The 16,022-nt window shown below is 37.9% G+C and overlaps 1 protein-coding gene across 4 annotated transcripts in view; it reads left to right on the plus strand.

Annotated features, from left to right (window-relative positions):
- The window catches only part of LOC111251294 (ATP-dependent DNA helicase Q5-like), a 68,867-nt gene that overhangs the window by 42,620 nt on the left and 10,225 nt on the right, over positions 1–16,022 (plus strand). For all 4 annotated transcript variants that reach the window (XM_022807735.2, XM_086991657.1, XM_086991658.1 and 1 more), the window contains 4 exons: positions 2,094–2,317; positions 4,949–5,150; positions 9,654–9,764; positions 12,715–12,864. In XM_022807735.2, coding sequence (XP_022663470.1) covers positions 2,094–2,317; positions 4,949–5,150; positions 9,654–9,764; positions 12,715–12,864 — 687 coding nt within the window. The remainder of the gene's footprint in view (positions 1–2,093; positions 2,318–4,948; positions 5,151–9,653; positions 9,765–12,714; positions 12,865–16,022) is intronic.

Raw genomic sequence — 16,022 nt, forward strand, 5'->3', positions numbered from 1 at the left:
ATACCAAATCTTGCAAAATTTTGCTAGAAGTTATAGTTCAAAACCGGAGTGTAGATGTCCATTCCCATAGAGAGTCTCATAGAGAAGCAATTAAAAATGTATTTGTTTTTATGTATGCGTGTACCACAGTGACAAAACCCTTACTTAAAGTCTGTAATTATTATAAAGGTATTAACTCGATTTCAAACGAGGGTCGAAAGATACACTCTTAAAAGTCGTAAATTGAGCAACGCTTATTTTCTGGCGCTAGCAAGGATTTTCACAACGACGGGTCGATCTTCTTTCTGCAGGGCCTTCTACCCAAAACGTAGCTACATTGTTGATTTTGTTAGTCCTTAACAGTGCTATAGAACGTAAACCAAACAGAATGTATCATTATTTTCGGCATATATATATATTAATAAACCAAATAGAGCCACCTATTAATCGGCACAGCTTCTTGAGTCTATCGGAGACTGTCCAACGCCCAAATGAAATATCTGCATGCTATAAAAACTGTTTTCTTCTACTTTATAATGATAATAACACATGTGACAATATTGTCGCTAAGAGCGTATTTTTAAATATAAACACAGGCAGTTAGTGCGCGATTCTCACTGCAACTGGGTTTGGCATGTTTCGAATGCACTTGGGCATCATTTCCGTCACATCTCGGCCCTGGGAGCACGCTTGGAGCTTCGCTTCACAGCTTTTCTTGTGAGATGTTCGTGGCTATCTGTCCGGGTCCGACTCGTTCTTTAACAACAATAATATTACATATTTTCGACCGGATTCAAGTCAGACGAATTCCCAAGCTATGGCGTAATTAAGCATTACATCACAAAATCTCGAAATGCGATTCATCTGAAAAACGGACCCCGTTCCAGTCTTTAATTGCCCTTAAGTTTTTTAACCCATTCAAAACGCACATATCGGTGCAGAGAGCTTCACAGAGGATTCAGCTAAAATTACTCATTTTCATTCATATGATGTCAAAGGGTACTTATGAAACGATGACATATAGAGCGACTCAACGAGAGGGAAATTGTTATGAATTGGTACTCATGATCCTTTCTGTCTCATCTTTTAGGCTACAGTTTCGATTACACGCTCCAATATGTAGATCTAGTTACCATAGCATTTTTGCAACAACTTCATTTTCTATGAATATGGCTATTAAAGCCCGCTGCTTCCCTATTAAATTTTTTTTTCACATTTCCATTATATATATCCGCTCGTAAAGTACCAAAACCACTTCAAAGTAAGTTGTCGATACAATAACCTCGACGCCATCGAATAGATGAGAGTGGCCATAATTACTATACTGCACCTCGAATCATCGATGTCTCTTCACGAAGAAGATGACATCGGCCACCTAACCATGTGCTTAGTATATACATATTGTAATAAATAGCCATTGCTATACGCGTGTCAGTAACTACCTTCCCCTTTATACCAAATGCTCCTCTAGCGACAGTTCCATGACTTGCTACCCGGGATTAAAACGGGACAAAGGACTGAGCAAATATTTAGTGCGAGTGGGGGAATATCTTTTATCATACTCGACAGTGTGTCAAAATCCTAGCTGGTCCTATTTGATTAGTTAATGGCTGTCCATTAAGAGTTCTAGTACGAAATCGTTACTGAGATCGTTAACTCGTCCTCGGATCTTTTTTAAGCTTTTTTCATTATTGATAGAATTATTCACTATAACCTTTTGCCATTGAATGGTACCTTATTTATTCTTTTCCTGTGACAACAAAAGAGTAAATCATACGAGTCTTACGAGCTCAAACCACTAATACGACCATGTACGATCATTAGAAAAAGCAAATTTTTCGGCGAAGAGAAGCAAGCGTCTCCATGTCAACATTCTTCTCTCAGGAACCATTTTTTACTTAATTAATTTGATTGATGTGAGCAAGTATGATTTCCTGACTCTCCATGGCCTACCGCAGCGCGCACGCTGGAAGCCCGAGTGAGCGACCTTAGATACCAGAGAATGCAGGCCCATCTCGAGAATAACGGAAAAATGGTGCGAAACCTCGCGTTCGTTTGACTAAAATTCAAGGACCCAATATGTAGAGAAGACTTAACTGGCTTTTTCGCTGCAGGTGAGCATGTTTGAGTCAGCTACTTGCCGTCATAGTAACTTGTGTAAGGAATTCGGCGAAAAACTGAAGTCATGCGGGAGCTGTTGTGACGTGTGCACACGGCCAAAAGAAGTTGATAAAAAATTGTCCACTTTCCGGAGCCAGGAATTAAGGACGGCAGTATACAAGTTCTCGGAGAGCGACTACGATGATGTGTACGAAGGCGGCCGCAGATACATGAGCGAGTAAGTGCTACCACGTTTACCATCGGATCAATTTTTTTTTTTTAACTCATTATGATTTTCTGAAACCAAGACGAACTTGTCTTAGGGGGGATCTCTTAAATTCCTGACATAACTTATCACTGATAACCTTTTCATACTACCGGATGCGAAGCTCACTTGTCCTTCAGTAATGATGTTTTGGAGTCCAGTAATGCAATTGCTATTCTCATTTTCCTCGTTGAAATATATAAATAGAATATTAATAATATATGGTGATAATATAGATCGAATATTTACTAAGAACACGTAGGAACAAGACAGCGCTCGGCTACTCTCTGAGAAAAAGACAAAGCCAAAGATGAGCTTCACACATCTGAAACTTGCGTACCACAGTGTGAACAGAATTCTGTCTAGTTATTTCTGCGTTACACACAAGAGAGCACCTGTGATGAGCAATCGGGGCGCCAACTATCTTTCTGAACAGTCCGTAATATTTATTAGTAATTGAAAAGCCTAACTGTTAAAATGGTGAAAAATAGAAAACCAGTGGACTCACGGGACAGGATTCTACCAGTAGGGCTCAAATCCCACACTTATCCGCTTACCTTAAATATACATTGCTCTGGTGAGCCTGATCGTACGCAAACAGCATTATTCAAACTCTTTGAAGCAAACAGACGAAAGAGGCTGCTTCTATACCTCATCGCCAAGACAAGTATCACAGACTTACATTGGCTCATAGTCTTCGTCAGCTTTCGTGCTGTCATAGGATCTACCTGTCTATTTTAAGCTATAGGTTTCACAATTGATTAAGGTTTACAACGAACTATAGAACAACACAAGCATGATTTAGCTTTTTAAGAGGATATCTATCCATTTTCTTAGACCGTTTAAAACTCTTAAAAATTTTCTCTCGTGAAAGTTAGAAGTAAACTAATATTTTCTTTAGGAAGCTAGAATCAATTTTATTTGCTTTTGTTATTTATGAATGGCTCTACCAAATCGAGGTCCTTATTTGTTTTGAGGAGAGCGTCCTTTTCGATTGCTTAGGAATTTGGCTGAGGCATATCCCTAATGCCTATCAAGTATGATTAATACGCACCAGATTTGGCTGCAAGCAAGCGTACCGTAAAACCGGCATTTTTAAAATACGATATGAATTTGTCTTCAGTTCTCAAACGTAGCGTATTCCGCAAAAGGATTTTAGGTATTTGAGGAAGTTATTGGTAATCTCCGCGACCGGATTGTTCGCGTGACAAAAAACAGGGCTGCACTATTATCTAGAAGAAGAGTGAGTACGAGCCAGTAAATTGTATTAACCTTCAAATAGAAAGTGGGAAATTGTACCGGAAGACTAATATAGTAGTCAATGTACAGAGGCACACATTCAGATATACTCTAGTGAGTGATAAACAATGAATATCACTCAGATCAGATCATGTATCGTTGACTATGCTTCAACTCCGCTTTCATTTACGACGACGAAAACAAAAAAAAAAAAGAGAGAGGAACAAGTTCAAATTGGATCGGAAGTTACAAGTTGAGCAAGACAATCCGATTCGATCTCGCTCGTGACCTATCCCTTTATGCAAGCGGAATATTTAAGCTTAATTTTATAGACAAACTACGCTATATATATATATATATATATATACGGCTATAAAATGTGCCTGTAGTTAACGTGGCGGATTGCTGGGTTAAGTGCAACAATATACGGGCAGAATCGTAACGTTTCTTCAAGTAGGTATTATTGATCATAGTCCAGTACGCTTCAAACCATAAGGTATGAATTAGTGCTGCTATAAGCTCCGAAGCGTTTCGCAAATCCATCTTGTCAATATAGTTATCAATTTTGCTAACATTGCTCATCGTGGGCATTATTTACTCAAACTAAATTTCTATTCGCAAGACATCCTACCCAATCGAGTTAAGCTTTATTACCCAATAAAGGTTGTGATAAGTAGAACTATAATTCTAAATTGCATCATTATCAACTTTTGATTTAGGACAAAGCTATTGAACTATAAACGTTCACGACAGACAGGCTTATATTTGAATCCCCGCCTGGTATTGTAACATACCCCAACAAAATTGTTTCCACCTGTTGGATTCGATCAACTGTGCGACGCGAATCTTGGCAAAACTTTCACAGAAGCCCGATTACTACGCACGTTTTTTTTTTTTTAAATTTAATTTTATTTATCATATATGCACACTCGATACCATAGTAGTGTTTCTTGCCTAATTTCTAAACATTAAAAGAAAGATTGTTAGTTACACGTCAATAATTGTATCTTCTATAATTTCGATAACTAAATTATAGACAGGATTAGAAACAGTTGCTCGTGCGCATGAGTAACGGATTATATCAGTGTGGGCTCTCGCACCGAAGACCATTTGTGGTCTTTTGAAGATATCATGTATTTCGTACAATATCAATATGTTTGCAGCGTAGCTGCATGGCATCCGCGCATGCAGAACTCTGTGGTTTTAATCAGGGTCGACGCTTACCCTCACCTCATGCATAACCTATCATCAGGCGTCATGCATAGATAGCCCGTTTGTCCTCGAAAAATTAAAATAGCGTTATTACGGGAGAGATCAATATCAATATTTTCTTGTAAATAAGAAATGCAAATTTTTATTTCGCAGGTTCGGAGGTGATGGTAGGGGCGGAGGCGATGAGGGTGTGAGGGAGCGGATGGAAAAAGAGGCCAAAAGAGAGCTTGAGCAAACCATCCTGAAGCAATTTCAGTTACGAAGAGGGGTAAAACAGGACAATGAAGCATTGCGGTATGACAAACACGGCAAGCAAAAGCAAGAGCGAGAAAGGGAAATTCCACATAATAGCGTGGTAAGTAGCTGTCATGTTTGATCGCTTCTAAATATGAGTCTTCTGTTTTATCAGTCGTGATATTCGGAACCAGTTTCAGTTACTGATTAGGGCATAAGTGGTATAATGTACAATTAGGTCTGTCTTACTCGCAGTAAACCTTAAGGTCAACCAATAAAATCGTTATATTGCTTGTGTTATTTAAGGCAATAATCTCGAGTTGAAATCGAGAATTTCTTTTGCAGAGGTGCAAAGCATAAAAGAGACTTTTTTTTATAAAAGACGGGTGATATTTGTAAGCAGTGGCTAGTTATTGAAATATATACAGTTTTAATAAACCTTTATATCTAATAAAACTTGCCTTTCACGACGTTTCGTTAAATGTTAGTAAACTTGCATGATTCGTCAACGAGAGCAAAATCTTCCAAAAACTTTCCTTGTTGGAAAAATATGAGGGTTGGTTGTAATTAGAATAGCTGACTTTACAAGGGTGTTATTAAGGTCGATATAAAGACATGATTACATATACATAGTCTATATTACATCTTGAACAAATACTTTCTTTGGCATAATGTTAATAATTTTATTTTGTGTTCAGTTATTCTTCTGTAGGCTACAGTGACAATCTTTAGCGTTCTCCTTGTAGTATATTTCTTCGTATGGTGGTGCTTTTTATATGTTATGCCTTAATGCTTAAGTAAATTTTTTCTCATATTGGATTGTTTTTTACGATGCAAAAACAATTTGGGAAACTTCTACAACAAGTGGAAGTGCAAATGCTGAAAGTGCGGCTGATGAGTTTTATGTTTATTTCATAAACGTACGTTGCTGTAGTTGTTGTAAACTCCAACTGAGATTGGTATTTGTTGAAACAGAAACTTTGTTTATGGAATGAAAGCCTAAATTGAGCCTAAAAAATGCATGCCATAGATCAACGTTAGACGGAAGCTCCGCATAACTTATGGGCGATGCTACTGTGTATGATATTACCGTAAGGAATAAAGATTATGGTAGAGAGACGAGGCTCGTCTTTGGCATGAGTACAGACAGTGGCTATTGTCCTCTTCGCACTAGTCGAACCCCCCACCGATATTATGAATTTATTTGATTACCGGCGGGTGAGCATTTACCTCATTGTGATTTAGCGCATACTAAAAGGGTGGAGCCAGTACAGCAGAGCAAAGCACCCGTAATTAAAACAAAAAAAAAAACGATTGTAAAGGCGAAACAACATTTCGACGCGCGCATCGGAAACTATAGATGGCGAAAACTGCAATTACCTAGATTATACACAATAGGTTTAAGCTTTGCATTATCAAAAGCAGACGAAATCTGTACCTTATACGTTAAGCAAAGGAACTTCTCAGCTTTCCTAATAAATAAACAGTAGGTCGTATTTGATTATTGACGAACAAATGAGTATCAATCGCGGATGTATCTGTCGTAAGAAATGGTGCATCTGTTCATATGAACGATCGACTGTATGGCTGCCCCATGTCCGAGATCTATTATATGTAGAGTCTCGTTTTTGATAGCGCAGATATTAAATAAAGCCGACAGTCTGTATCGATTTTTTAACATTTTGTTTGATTTTTCCAAAGAAAAATCTAGAGTCTATAGAGTTGGACCATATACTTTTTAAGTGATCTTGACAAACGTTTATAGTAATTTCATTGTGCAGTGAATTGTAACATGTAATGAAATTTACCTTTGAAAACTCCAGAAGAAAAAAATTACTGCCGAGAAGGTAAGCTGCTAATATTGGCCTATTTTCAGGCATTTTAAACGTGTGGAGTTCTGTCAGTAGTTAGTAGTTTGCTCATGGACTCTCTATATCTCACCCAGCACCAAAACGGAGTCAATGACAGGTTACGCCACAGAATTGCCGCCGGCCGCGAAAAATGCCCATCGATATAAAGTCGAAAAATGAATGTTTAACTTTAGCTGGGCCAAATCTCTATCTATCTATCTATCTATATCTTCCAGTTATACCAAAGAAAATATAATTTGCATTTGGACTGGAAAGGTATTCTACATAAGACAATATTAAGCAAAAGAAGATAGTTAATAAAGATTTGCATATGGCCTTTGAAAAAAGCTATCCAAAAGAAGAGATCCGATAGACGAAAAGAAGTCGTCCATCTACATGACAATGCCGGGGCGCACATGGCAAATATTGTGAAAGGTGCCCAGAAGAAGGGAACTTCTTTCACACTTACCGTACACTACCGTATTCCGTAGGCCTCAGACTTACCGATTATCACCGTTCCCTAACACTAACACATTAATGAGTAGCCGTACACTTGACAATGAAGAGAGTAACAAAGGCTGACAAAACTAGCTCTACAATATTAAACCCGAACGCTTCTTGCGTTAATTAATAATAACTAAGAAATTCAACTGAAATAAGTGGAAAATGACGGCAGATACATAACAAATTAATTTGTAGTTCCAGTGCATTTTCTAGACGAAAAATGGCTATTACCTGTATATTCTAAGCTAATGAAGTTTTGTCGTAGTTATCGCTGGGCATTAAGTTTGCTCGAAGTTGAGCTTTGTGTGATAGAATGTGGAAAGGCAAATCACGAATTCTCAATATATATCTGAAGACTTGTAACAACGACTTTTATAATTGATCTCAGCAAAACAAAGACTATACAAAATCGACTCTCTTTTTTTTTTTAATATCTACGGCTGTCGCTGTTTGTTTTTTTTGTTTTTACCTCTAGTACTTAGGCCGTTGGCTATTGTATTGCCAGACTTGTGTGGGTTTTTCCCCAATAAACATGTAAAAGCGGCCTACTAATAACATGCAATAGAAATCATTTACCAATGCTGAACACCGAATTAACAATGGCCGCAGGTTGACGGTCACCGTGGTAACGATGATCCTGTCGACTTTGTTTAAATCTAGAGAATTTTGTTGGAAAAAAGATGGAATTTCGGAACAAAAATTTTTGCCAGTTATAGTAAACGGAATTCATAAGTGGTGCACCCCTAATAAAAAGATACTTTGAGATTTACCGTTGGCCACCACCCAGATGGGTTGTAACAACGACCTTTATCCTGTTAATAGTGGCACCTATGCATAGAATTTTTTTTGTCCGAAAAGCAAATGTGTATCAGACAAAACTGGTCGGACCTATCTAGTAGGTTGTTCGGAAAGTAACAGCGGCTGGTTGCCCGTTTGTCAATGGTCAAAGGTTATATATACCGTCGGAAAGCTCTTTTCTCACTCTATAGGGCATGCTATTGTCGTCTTGTTCGGTCAGAGCATACTAAAACGGACGGCCAGACAGAGTGTAGACCTATTACTCTTCGTCCACTGAAATCAAAAGACTGTACAAACAACCCTAGATAGGTACATCCTGTGCGACAGACTATTGGTGAACTGAGATTGGTGCATAAAGATAACTCGCTGCAGGGCATTTTCGACCTAAAGGACATACTTCATTGAGCCCCTCAAGCTCGATGACGACTGCCTCACGTCATTTTTGAAGGATCATAATTGATAAATAAGTCTATATATCTCTGCATATTACCAGATTTCCTAAGTTACTGTCGAAGTTATTTGACGCTGGCAAAAAATGACGATGAGGGAAGAAATTTACGTATTTTTCTGCACGACGTACCTTGGAAATGAAGCTCAAGGCAAAGTTTTATGATCCCGCCAAAACGATAGGAATGACGCACATTTTTCACTGGCTATCCATTAATAATAGAAAATTTGAAAAACAGCAATAAACAAAAACCTTGCTGACTTTGCAGAAAACTTATTATTTGTGGAGGGACGCTTAGAACACTTCAAATTTGTGTATCTGAGGGCTATCACTATACCTTGAAAAATTAAAGCAAATCAGCTTCTTCTTCCACTAATCGCGATTTGACACTTGCATGCTTCCTAAGCAACCGCGTACGAAAAGATTACGCTGTCTGTCTGCTATGACTGTACTAATATGGTCTGCGTGAAAAAATCGCCGGAACCATGAAAGGCAAGATCAATTTCACTTAACCTAACAGAACATAGAACTAAGAACCAAAAAACGGAGAGCCGCCTATCAATAATTGTTTTCGTACTAATATTGTACACTTTTTAATAGTACTCGACGTTGGCCAACATGTTCTATCTATCTGTCTCACTCACCTGAACCTGCTCTTTCAAGTCCGCTTTACCTCTTGCTAAATCTGTCCTTAATAACTCGATCCTTTAGATAGCCTAAGGATATATATAGGTCTATATATCTTTTTTTTGGAGATTTATGGGGAAATGGTGCCATGAAGTTCTTCAAACATCTTGCATCAAAAAGTAACCAAACATAATAGACAATATTTAGAAACTGTTAAAGCATGAAGTCATGCTTCGTCAACAATATGCGGTAACTCGATAATTTGCTTGATGTTTATCAATTAAATAAAAATGTTCTGGTCGAGAAAAATTTTCTAAGGAAAGAGCGTCACTTTTGTGTTGTGTGCCCTCTGCAAAAACTGATGTAAGTATTGCGCTATTTTTTTTTCGGCGGTAAGATTCTTGAACCTAGGTGCTGTGCAATACCAGAGGTGTCAATCGAGGCTCGTCAGTCATACGCGGTTAAACTCCGCCAGGATTTATGGTCTAATTACACCACGTATATCAAGGTGAGCATAATCCATATCTTGTAGAACCTTACGTAGGCACTTACACAATACGAATGAAGCAACCACTGTGATTGAGCTCTCCACTTTCAACGATTGTGGATAAACTTCAATGATAACGCATAGCGTCAATCTTCAGAGTGTATACATATATTCCATTGAATACGGCGTATGAACACATTGTTTCATCAAGTATCCATTACCTGTTTTCGGGAGGCAAACATTGCATGTAAACAAGTCATTGTTTAACTTTTGCCCTTGTTGCTTTGCTTGTGATCTTTGCTCCTCGAAATTCTCACTTCTACGAGATGTCGATTATCTATTGATGCCATGATACAGAACATATTCCGATCTTTGCTAATAATATATGCACTATGCGGGCATCTGTACGATCGGAGAGGTCGAGCAAAGAACACAAAAAGGAATTTTTGAGAATCGGCTTTAAATTATTTCTATGATCGAAATTGTTATTAAGGCCATGTCGATTAATTGACAGCAGGTACCATTCATCACATGTTTAGTATCAGTTGCTCACAGTATATAAATTAAGAATAGCTTTGCCCCTCTTTGTTTGCAAGAAACAGGCTTAAACACTGTTTTCTGTATTAAATAGCCGGGTTACATGCGAAGGCGAATGCACCAGTTAGAAAAAAGACTAGACCAGTTAGAAAAACTAGGTTTAACTAGTTGAAAAATGATGAAGAAATTATGAAAATCCAAGGCCATAGTATTCAATTGCTGTAGAGCAAGGCAGACTCGAAATCTAAATAAGAAAATTACGCAAACGTATATTAAATTGTATTTTGTATGCCTTATTTTGCTCAGATTTCTACTGAACGACCTAGAGATCAGCAGCTATACACTTGTTGTAGAACAATGAAATACGCAATATTAGAAATCACATTTTGGGGGCCTTTTTACACAAATTGGACAAATGCAGCCCCGATTTGTGCGTTGGGATATCACGTTCCTTTGCCTGACACCTGTGACAAAGGACCTTTTAGCGCCCGCAGTTTGAAATCAAAACATATCGTAGTAAAACTGCCCCGTCAGACATCGATTACTGAACAACAACTTCATTCAGGGAAGTTTTCCCGAACAACAATATAGTTAATCTAATCTTTATAAAGTTCATTTTTTTTCACCAAATTTTTAGTTAGCTCGTATTTTTAATGTAACTAGCAAGCAGCGATCTGGTTCAAGGTCAAGAAGTAATTTTTAAGACAAAGCATAGAGCACAAAAGCAAAATTTCTGTTATGGTAATTATCTTTAGAATGAGAAACGATTGTACATTCGCTACGATCCGAGCTCGGAATGATCGTCGGTAAGAAAAATTCATAAATGATGTAAACATTTCATTAGTCTAACCAGTATAGCAGAGGGAACAAAGTAGTTTGGTAGCATCCCAATAATTATCTTCAAGATCATCGTTTTAGAAATTATTCTTGCGCATCTCCACCTGCTGACCTTCGATAGAGTATTTGATGTTGCAACGTGTTAACTGGATCGCTTTTTTTTTAGAAGTACGAGAGCTAATTTTTCTTAGCTGTAGATGTTGGCAAAGACATCGCTGCTGCGGTTTTCCTTTTTTTTTTTTTCTTTTTTTTTTTACTATATTAGCCCAATACAAGTATGCTAATTCGGACAGATGAACTTCATTATAAGTGACAGGGCATATAAAAGCATTACTACAGGAAAAAATTTAGGAATGATCAAACGGGGCTTCTGAGCTGCCAGTAAGCTTGTATAGTTGGCCTAGTTCAGATAGCGATCCTAAAATGAGGTGTGAGCTTTTTTATTTATGGCGTCTATTAATACCGTATCGACTGTCACATAACGACCCTCAAGAAGTCTTTCAATTAAATCCTATCAATGAATTTAAGGCTATTGAAAACAAACGAACATGATTGCGCTCATCCATCCTCTTGTTCTTACAGCCAACTTATCTTTCTTACTGGAAGCGTACAACATAGCATTGTAATGGTTGATACCCTTCACAAATCCAAGGAACAAGTTACGGGCCCATCACAAAATGTAAAAAATTCCATGCTGGTCTAGACACTTTTTCTGGCCACGGTGTTTTTTTTTTTTTTCCCATAAAATGTTCTGCTTTCATTCTGTAACGCTTGACATAACTCAACAAGCAGCTTTATTGCTATTTTATTTCTGCAAAACAATGTTTAAAATACGTCTAGCCTTGCTTAGTATTCATTTTAGACTAATTCTGAACAATCCGCCGAAGATATATATTTTGATTATAATAGTTCATACACACATTGATACGCTACTCAACTTAGGCTAATGTAAGTTCTATGGCAATTTCGAACAGCCGTAAGAACAGTGGTAGACATTCAAGTCATAAAAGCCAATCATATCAAAGTTGGAATCAAACTATCTATCTCAGGTGTCTAGTTAATTTTTTTTTTAACCGGAAACACTGTTAGAAACGATTCTCAATAACAAATGTGCCCGTTCTTTAGAAATACTGTTAGTATCTATATCTTCGTTGAACAAAACGATGTATAGAAGCGTTTTAGGTGTGATATATAAGTTTTGTTCAACAACTAATCACCGTGCCATATTTCGTTCGGTGCCATATATCGTATAAAAATGACCGTGAAGGTTTAAAGCTACGTCAGTCATATCTATTCAAACTGATATCAAAAATCAGCCGGTTATGATAGTCTGACTAGTAGTAAATTCTGCTGTATTCGATGACATTTCTTATGGTTTATAAAAATATTCATCGCGACATTCTGGCAAAATAATATACATATGATAGTGTATATGAGATTTTACGTGTGGTACTGCCGTTAACTTTTACTTCAGACGGTTGGTCTCAAGGCGCAATCGAACTGCACTCGGGGTTCGATGTTCATGTTAGGCAGAATCGACTATACACATTAAGTTCAAGTTAATCGATACGAACGCTGTTTATATTGCATGTTTCAGGCTATCGATGAGCAAATAAGGAATTCTGTCCAAGGAGGCCCTCAGGAAAAGCTTATGATGGAACGGACTTTCGTTGAACAGATTGCGTGCCAACTCGAGCTGGAGGCGTTTAAAACCAAAAAAAACATTTATATGTACAAACGGCAAATGGTTAGTTAACTCATACTCCCATTTACGTTGCTTTTTCTGGTCCTCTCAGGTTATATAACAGGTAGGCAAGGTACCTGATGAAACGGGTTATAGCGTTCCGGCCGAAGCCACACTTAATAACAGCAGCTGAATCCAGCGTCTTAAGAACACCACGAGATATGAACGCTTGCAAAAATTGATTCTTCATTATTCAGCAAATTAGTAGAGGTTTGCTGTATTGTGATATTCTTTACACCATTTTAGAGCTACGGATTTTGCCTCATTTACGTTGATAAAATTTTTTGATTCTGAGGAAATTCCGATTTTATTTTCTACTGAATAACTACGAAATATCAACCCCATCCTTCTCGACAACCTTATGGCGGCCGCTTTCACTTCTTCTTTACCTGCAACTTTGAAAGAAATGAGAAAGAACTTACCATCAAACACAGTGAATATTATCCTTTCTTTCTTTGTTACCCGTCACTGCAGTCCAGATGGCAAAGAATTATTAGCAGCGTCGTGCATGGGCAGCTAAGATGGGAAAGACATGGGTTCCGCGTTAGTTATCCTTTAGTCAGGATTCTAATTTATAAAAGACAACTGAAGACACATGATCTCTGCGTTACCTTAAAGAAAAAGCTAACATGTTTAATGAAGCAGTTGGTGGAAACGGGAAGGTGCGCCACGTCGACAGAGGGTAGAGGTTGGCAGCACGAGCCTCAACATCATAAGTGTGTATGAGCCTCCTATCTTCGCTTAAATGGAGCGCTGATGGCGGTAGAATGAGTGAAGTGAACGAAGCCGAAGGCTGCCTTGTGCCTTCGGTGGCGCCAGAGCTACTTGTATTACTAAAAATACTTGTTTGAAGAGGCTCTACTGCTAATATATAGCTTTATCCAAGGAACAAGGGGAATTGCGTCTCACAATTGCTCCTATTAGACTTCGGTCAGCAATGGTTAAAATTATATACCGTCCTATATTCAGCACAACAAACTCAACACCGTTGGCAATTGAAAAAAGTTTAATTGCAGTTGCGACAGTTGATGAGCGTAGATAATTTACTATTAAGTTATTTAGCTACAAGCGTTGTTATCTACGTCCTCCAAGACTTATCAGTTCATATTTATGTGCAGCCATAATTGTTATTGTCCGCTAGGGCGCACTACCTTATCAATTAATTAGTGCAGCAGATCTTCGGTACGACAATCAATCATACTTCTTTCCGTAGAGGTAGATTTGTTCGGTGGAATGCAAGAAATATAGACGTGTTTAGAGTTATAGTAAGTTATATATAAATAAAAGTTTAACATTTCATACACAATAGTTAGCTTGTTACAAGCAAATTCGGCGGACTTGAAAATTAAATACGCATATATAGTGATATGACTCTTACTCGAGCTGAATTCCTTGCTTTATCTGAATGTTGTTAAAAATTTAAATATTGTTGACGACTTGAATCGGCTTCGTGGGATCGCACTAAGCTTCTAGCTTGAAAGGAATTGTATGACATATAGAACGGAATAGAATCTGAAGAAAACGGATCTGAAGAAGAGGTAAGATTAGAAGTTAATTATAACTAAAAAAGATGCAATTATTAGAACACATCTGTACTCTACGATGGTGGCTTCATAAAACCGGTTGCCTACAGTCATATTATCATGAACCTAAGTCTACCATACCAATAAAACGTCTGATTCTATTGAGCTGCTACAAACGGATTCAGCGGGCTTCGAAATTGAGCAACTTTTGAACTACATGCCAGTAGCAGACGACGTTTGGCTAGTAAAGACTCCACTCTTTTAGAAGCTTCCGAGTGAAAAGCGGTTGCGTTTACCTCAAAAGAAATTAGTTCGGAAAGAAAAACATGCTTTAGTTTAACAAATCGACGCTCAGTGTGGAAGTTTTTGTTTTCCGAAAACGACCGCGCTGCGGAAATTTATCGCAAATTGTTGAAGACGTTAGGCACAAAGCACAGTGCGTGACTGGTGCAAACGTTTCGAGTACGGGGATCGGAGTTTGAAGACCAGCGAGAAGGCAGTCAGATGTCAGGATATGGAAGATAAGAAGACAGTGCTACAATCAGAGAAGTTTTTCATGAAAGCAGAACGTAGAAGTTTTAGAATCTAAGCGCTCTCTCGGCGCGTATAACGTATTATAGAATTATAATCCAAATGATGGGAACGTGGCAATGGACTAAAAATGTGTCTTTCGTGAATGGGCTGTGTAGTGTATTTCCCATTCAATTTGCAGAACTTGAATTGAAAAGAAAACCTCTAAAGCATATTGTCGGCAGAGATGGGGCATGGTTCAATTTCTGCTGAGAGCCGGAAAGGGCGAAAGAAATCGACTTCCGTGACAGTATCGAATGGATTTTGACAGCGAATACTTTCAATGAATATCAGGCCACCTGCTACTATAAAATACTTGTCAAAGAGAAACAATGAGTGCGAGTTGCTATCTCGAGTTTCTCAAGAGATTCCTAGACCGTTGGCATGGCAAACTAAAGCGTTTAGGTAGCATTTAGTAACGCTACATCTTATCGCCATGCTAAAATTACTTTTATGATTGAGCAGAAGATCAGTCAACCTCGGCATTTACCCATCTATTCCATCTAAGTCCATATGATTACAAAGCTTCTTATAATTTAAAAGGCGAATATTCCATCATCGATTTATTTCGAAGAGCCGTACATAGAGAAATGATAGGTATATGGCTATCCAAAAGCTGTTGGAGCGCTAAGAAAACGTGTAAGAAAAACAAGGGTACCCTCTAACATATATTGAAAAATTTGTACTTTAGCCCTGTTAGCTTAGCAGTTACTTCACTTCAGATTGACCAGGATCGTGTGTAACGACTTGATTAGTCAAGTGATTTAATGTTAAGATTAACCATGTTTACCTGAAAAGAAAATATAAAACAGCAAAATTTCAACAAGGACATCTGCCTTGACAACTGCGGTCGGACTAGAATACACACTTTCGTCACTCCTTCAATTTCTAGGTCTCTGTCTATTGGACAGTTGATATATCAACCCGTTTTAGTTTTAGTTTTATGTTATTTTGTCTTCGAAATGTTACATAGTTTCGGTTAAGTTCGCATTCAGCTCAGATCTGTGGCGTGATTTGCATTTGCATCTTTCTTCCAGTTCACTTTTTCCTTCCTAACAGATCTCTAGT

Source organism: Varroa destructor, unplaced genomic scaffold, assembly GCF_002443255.2.
Source record: "Varroa destructor unplaced genomic scaffold, Vdes_3.0 BEIS01000005.1, whole genome shotgun sequence".
Lineage (NCBI taxonomy): Eukaryota > Metazoa > Arthropoda > Arachnida > Mesostigmata > Varroidae > Varroa > Varroa destructor.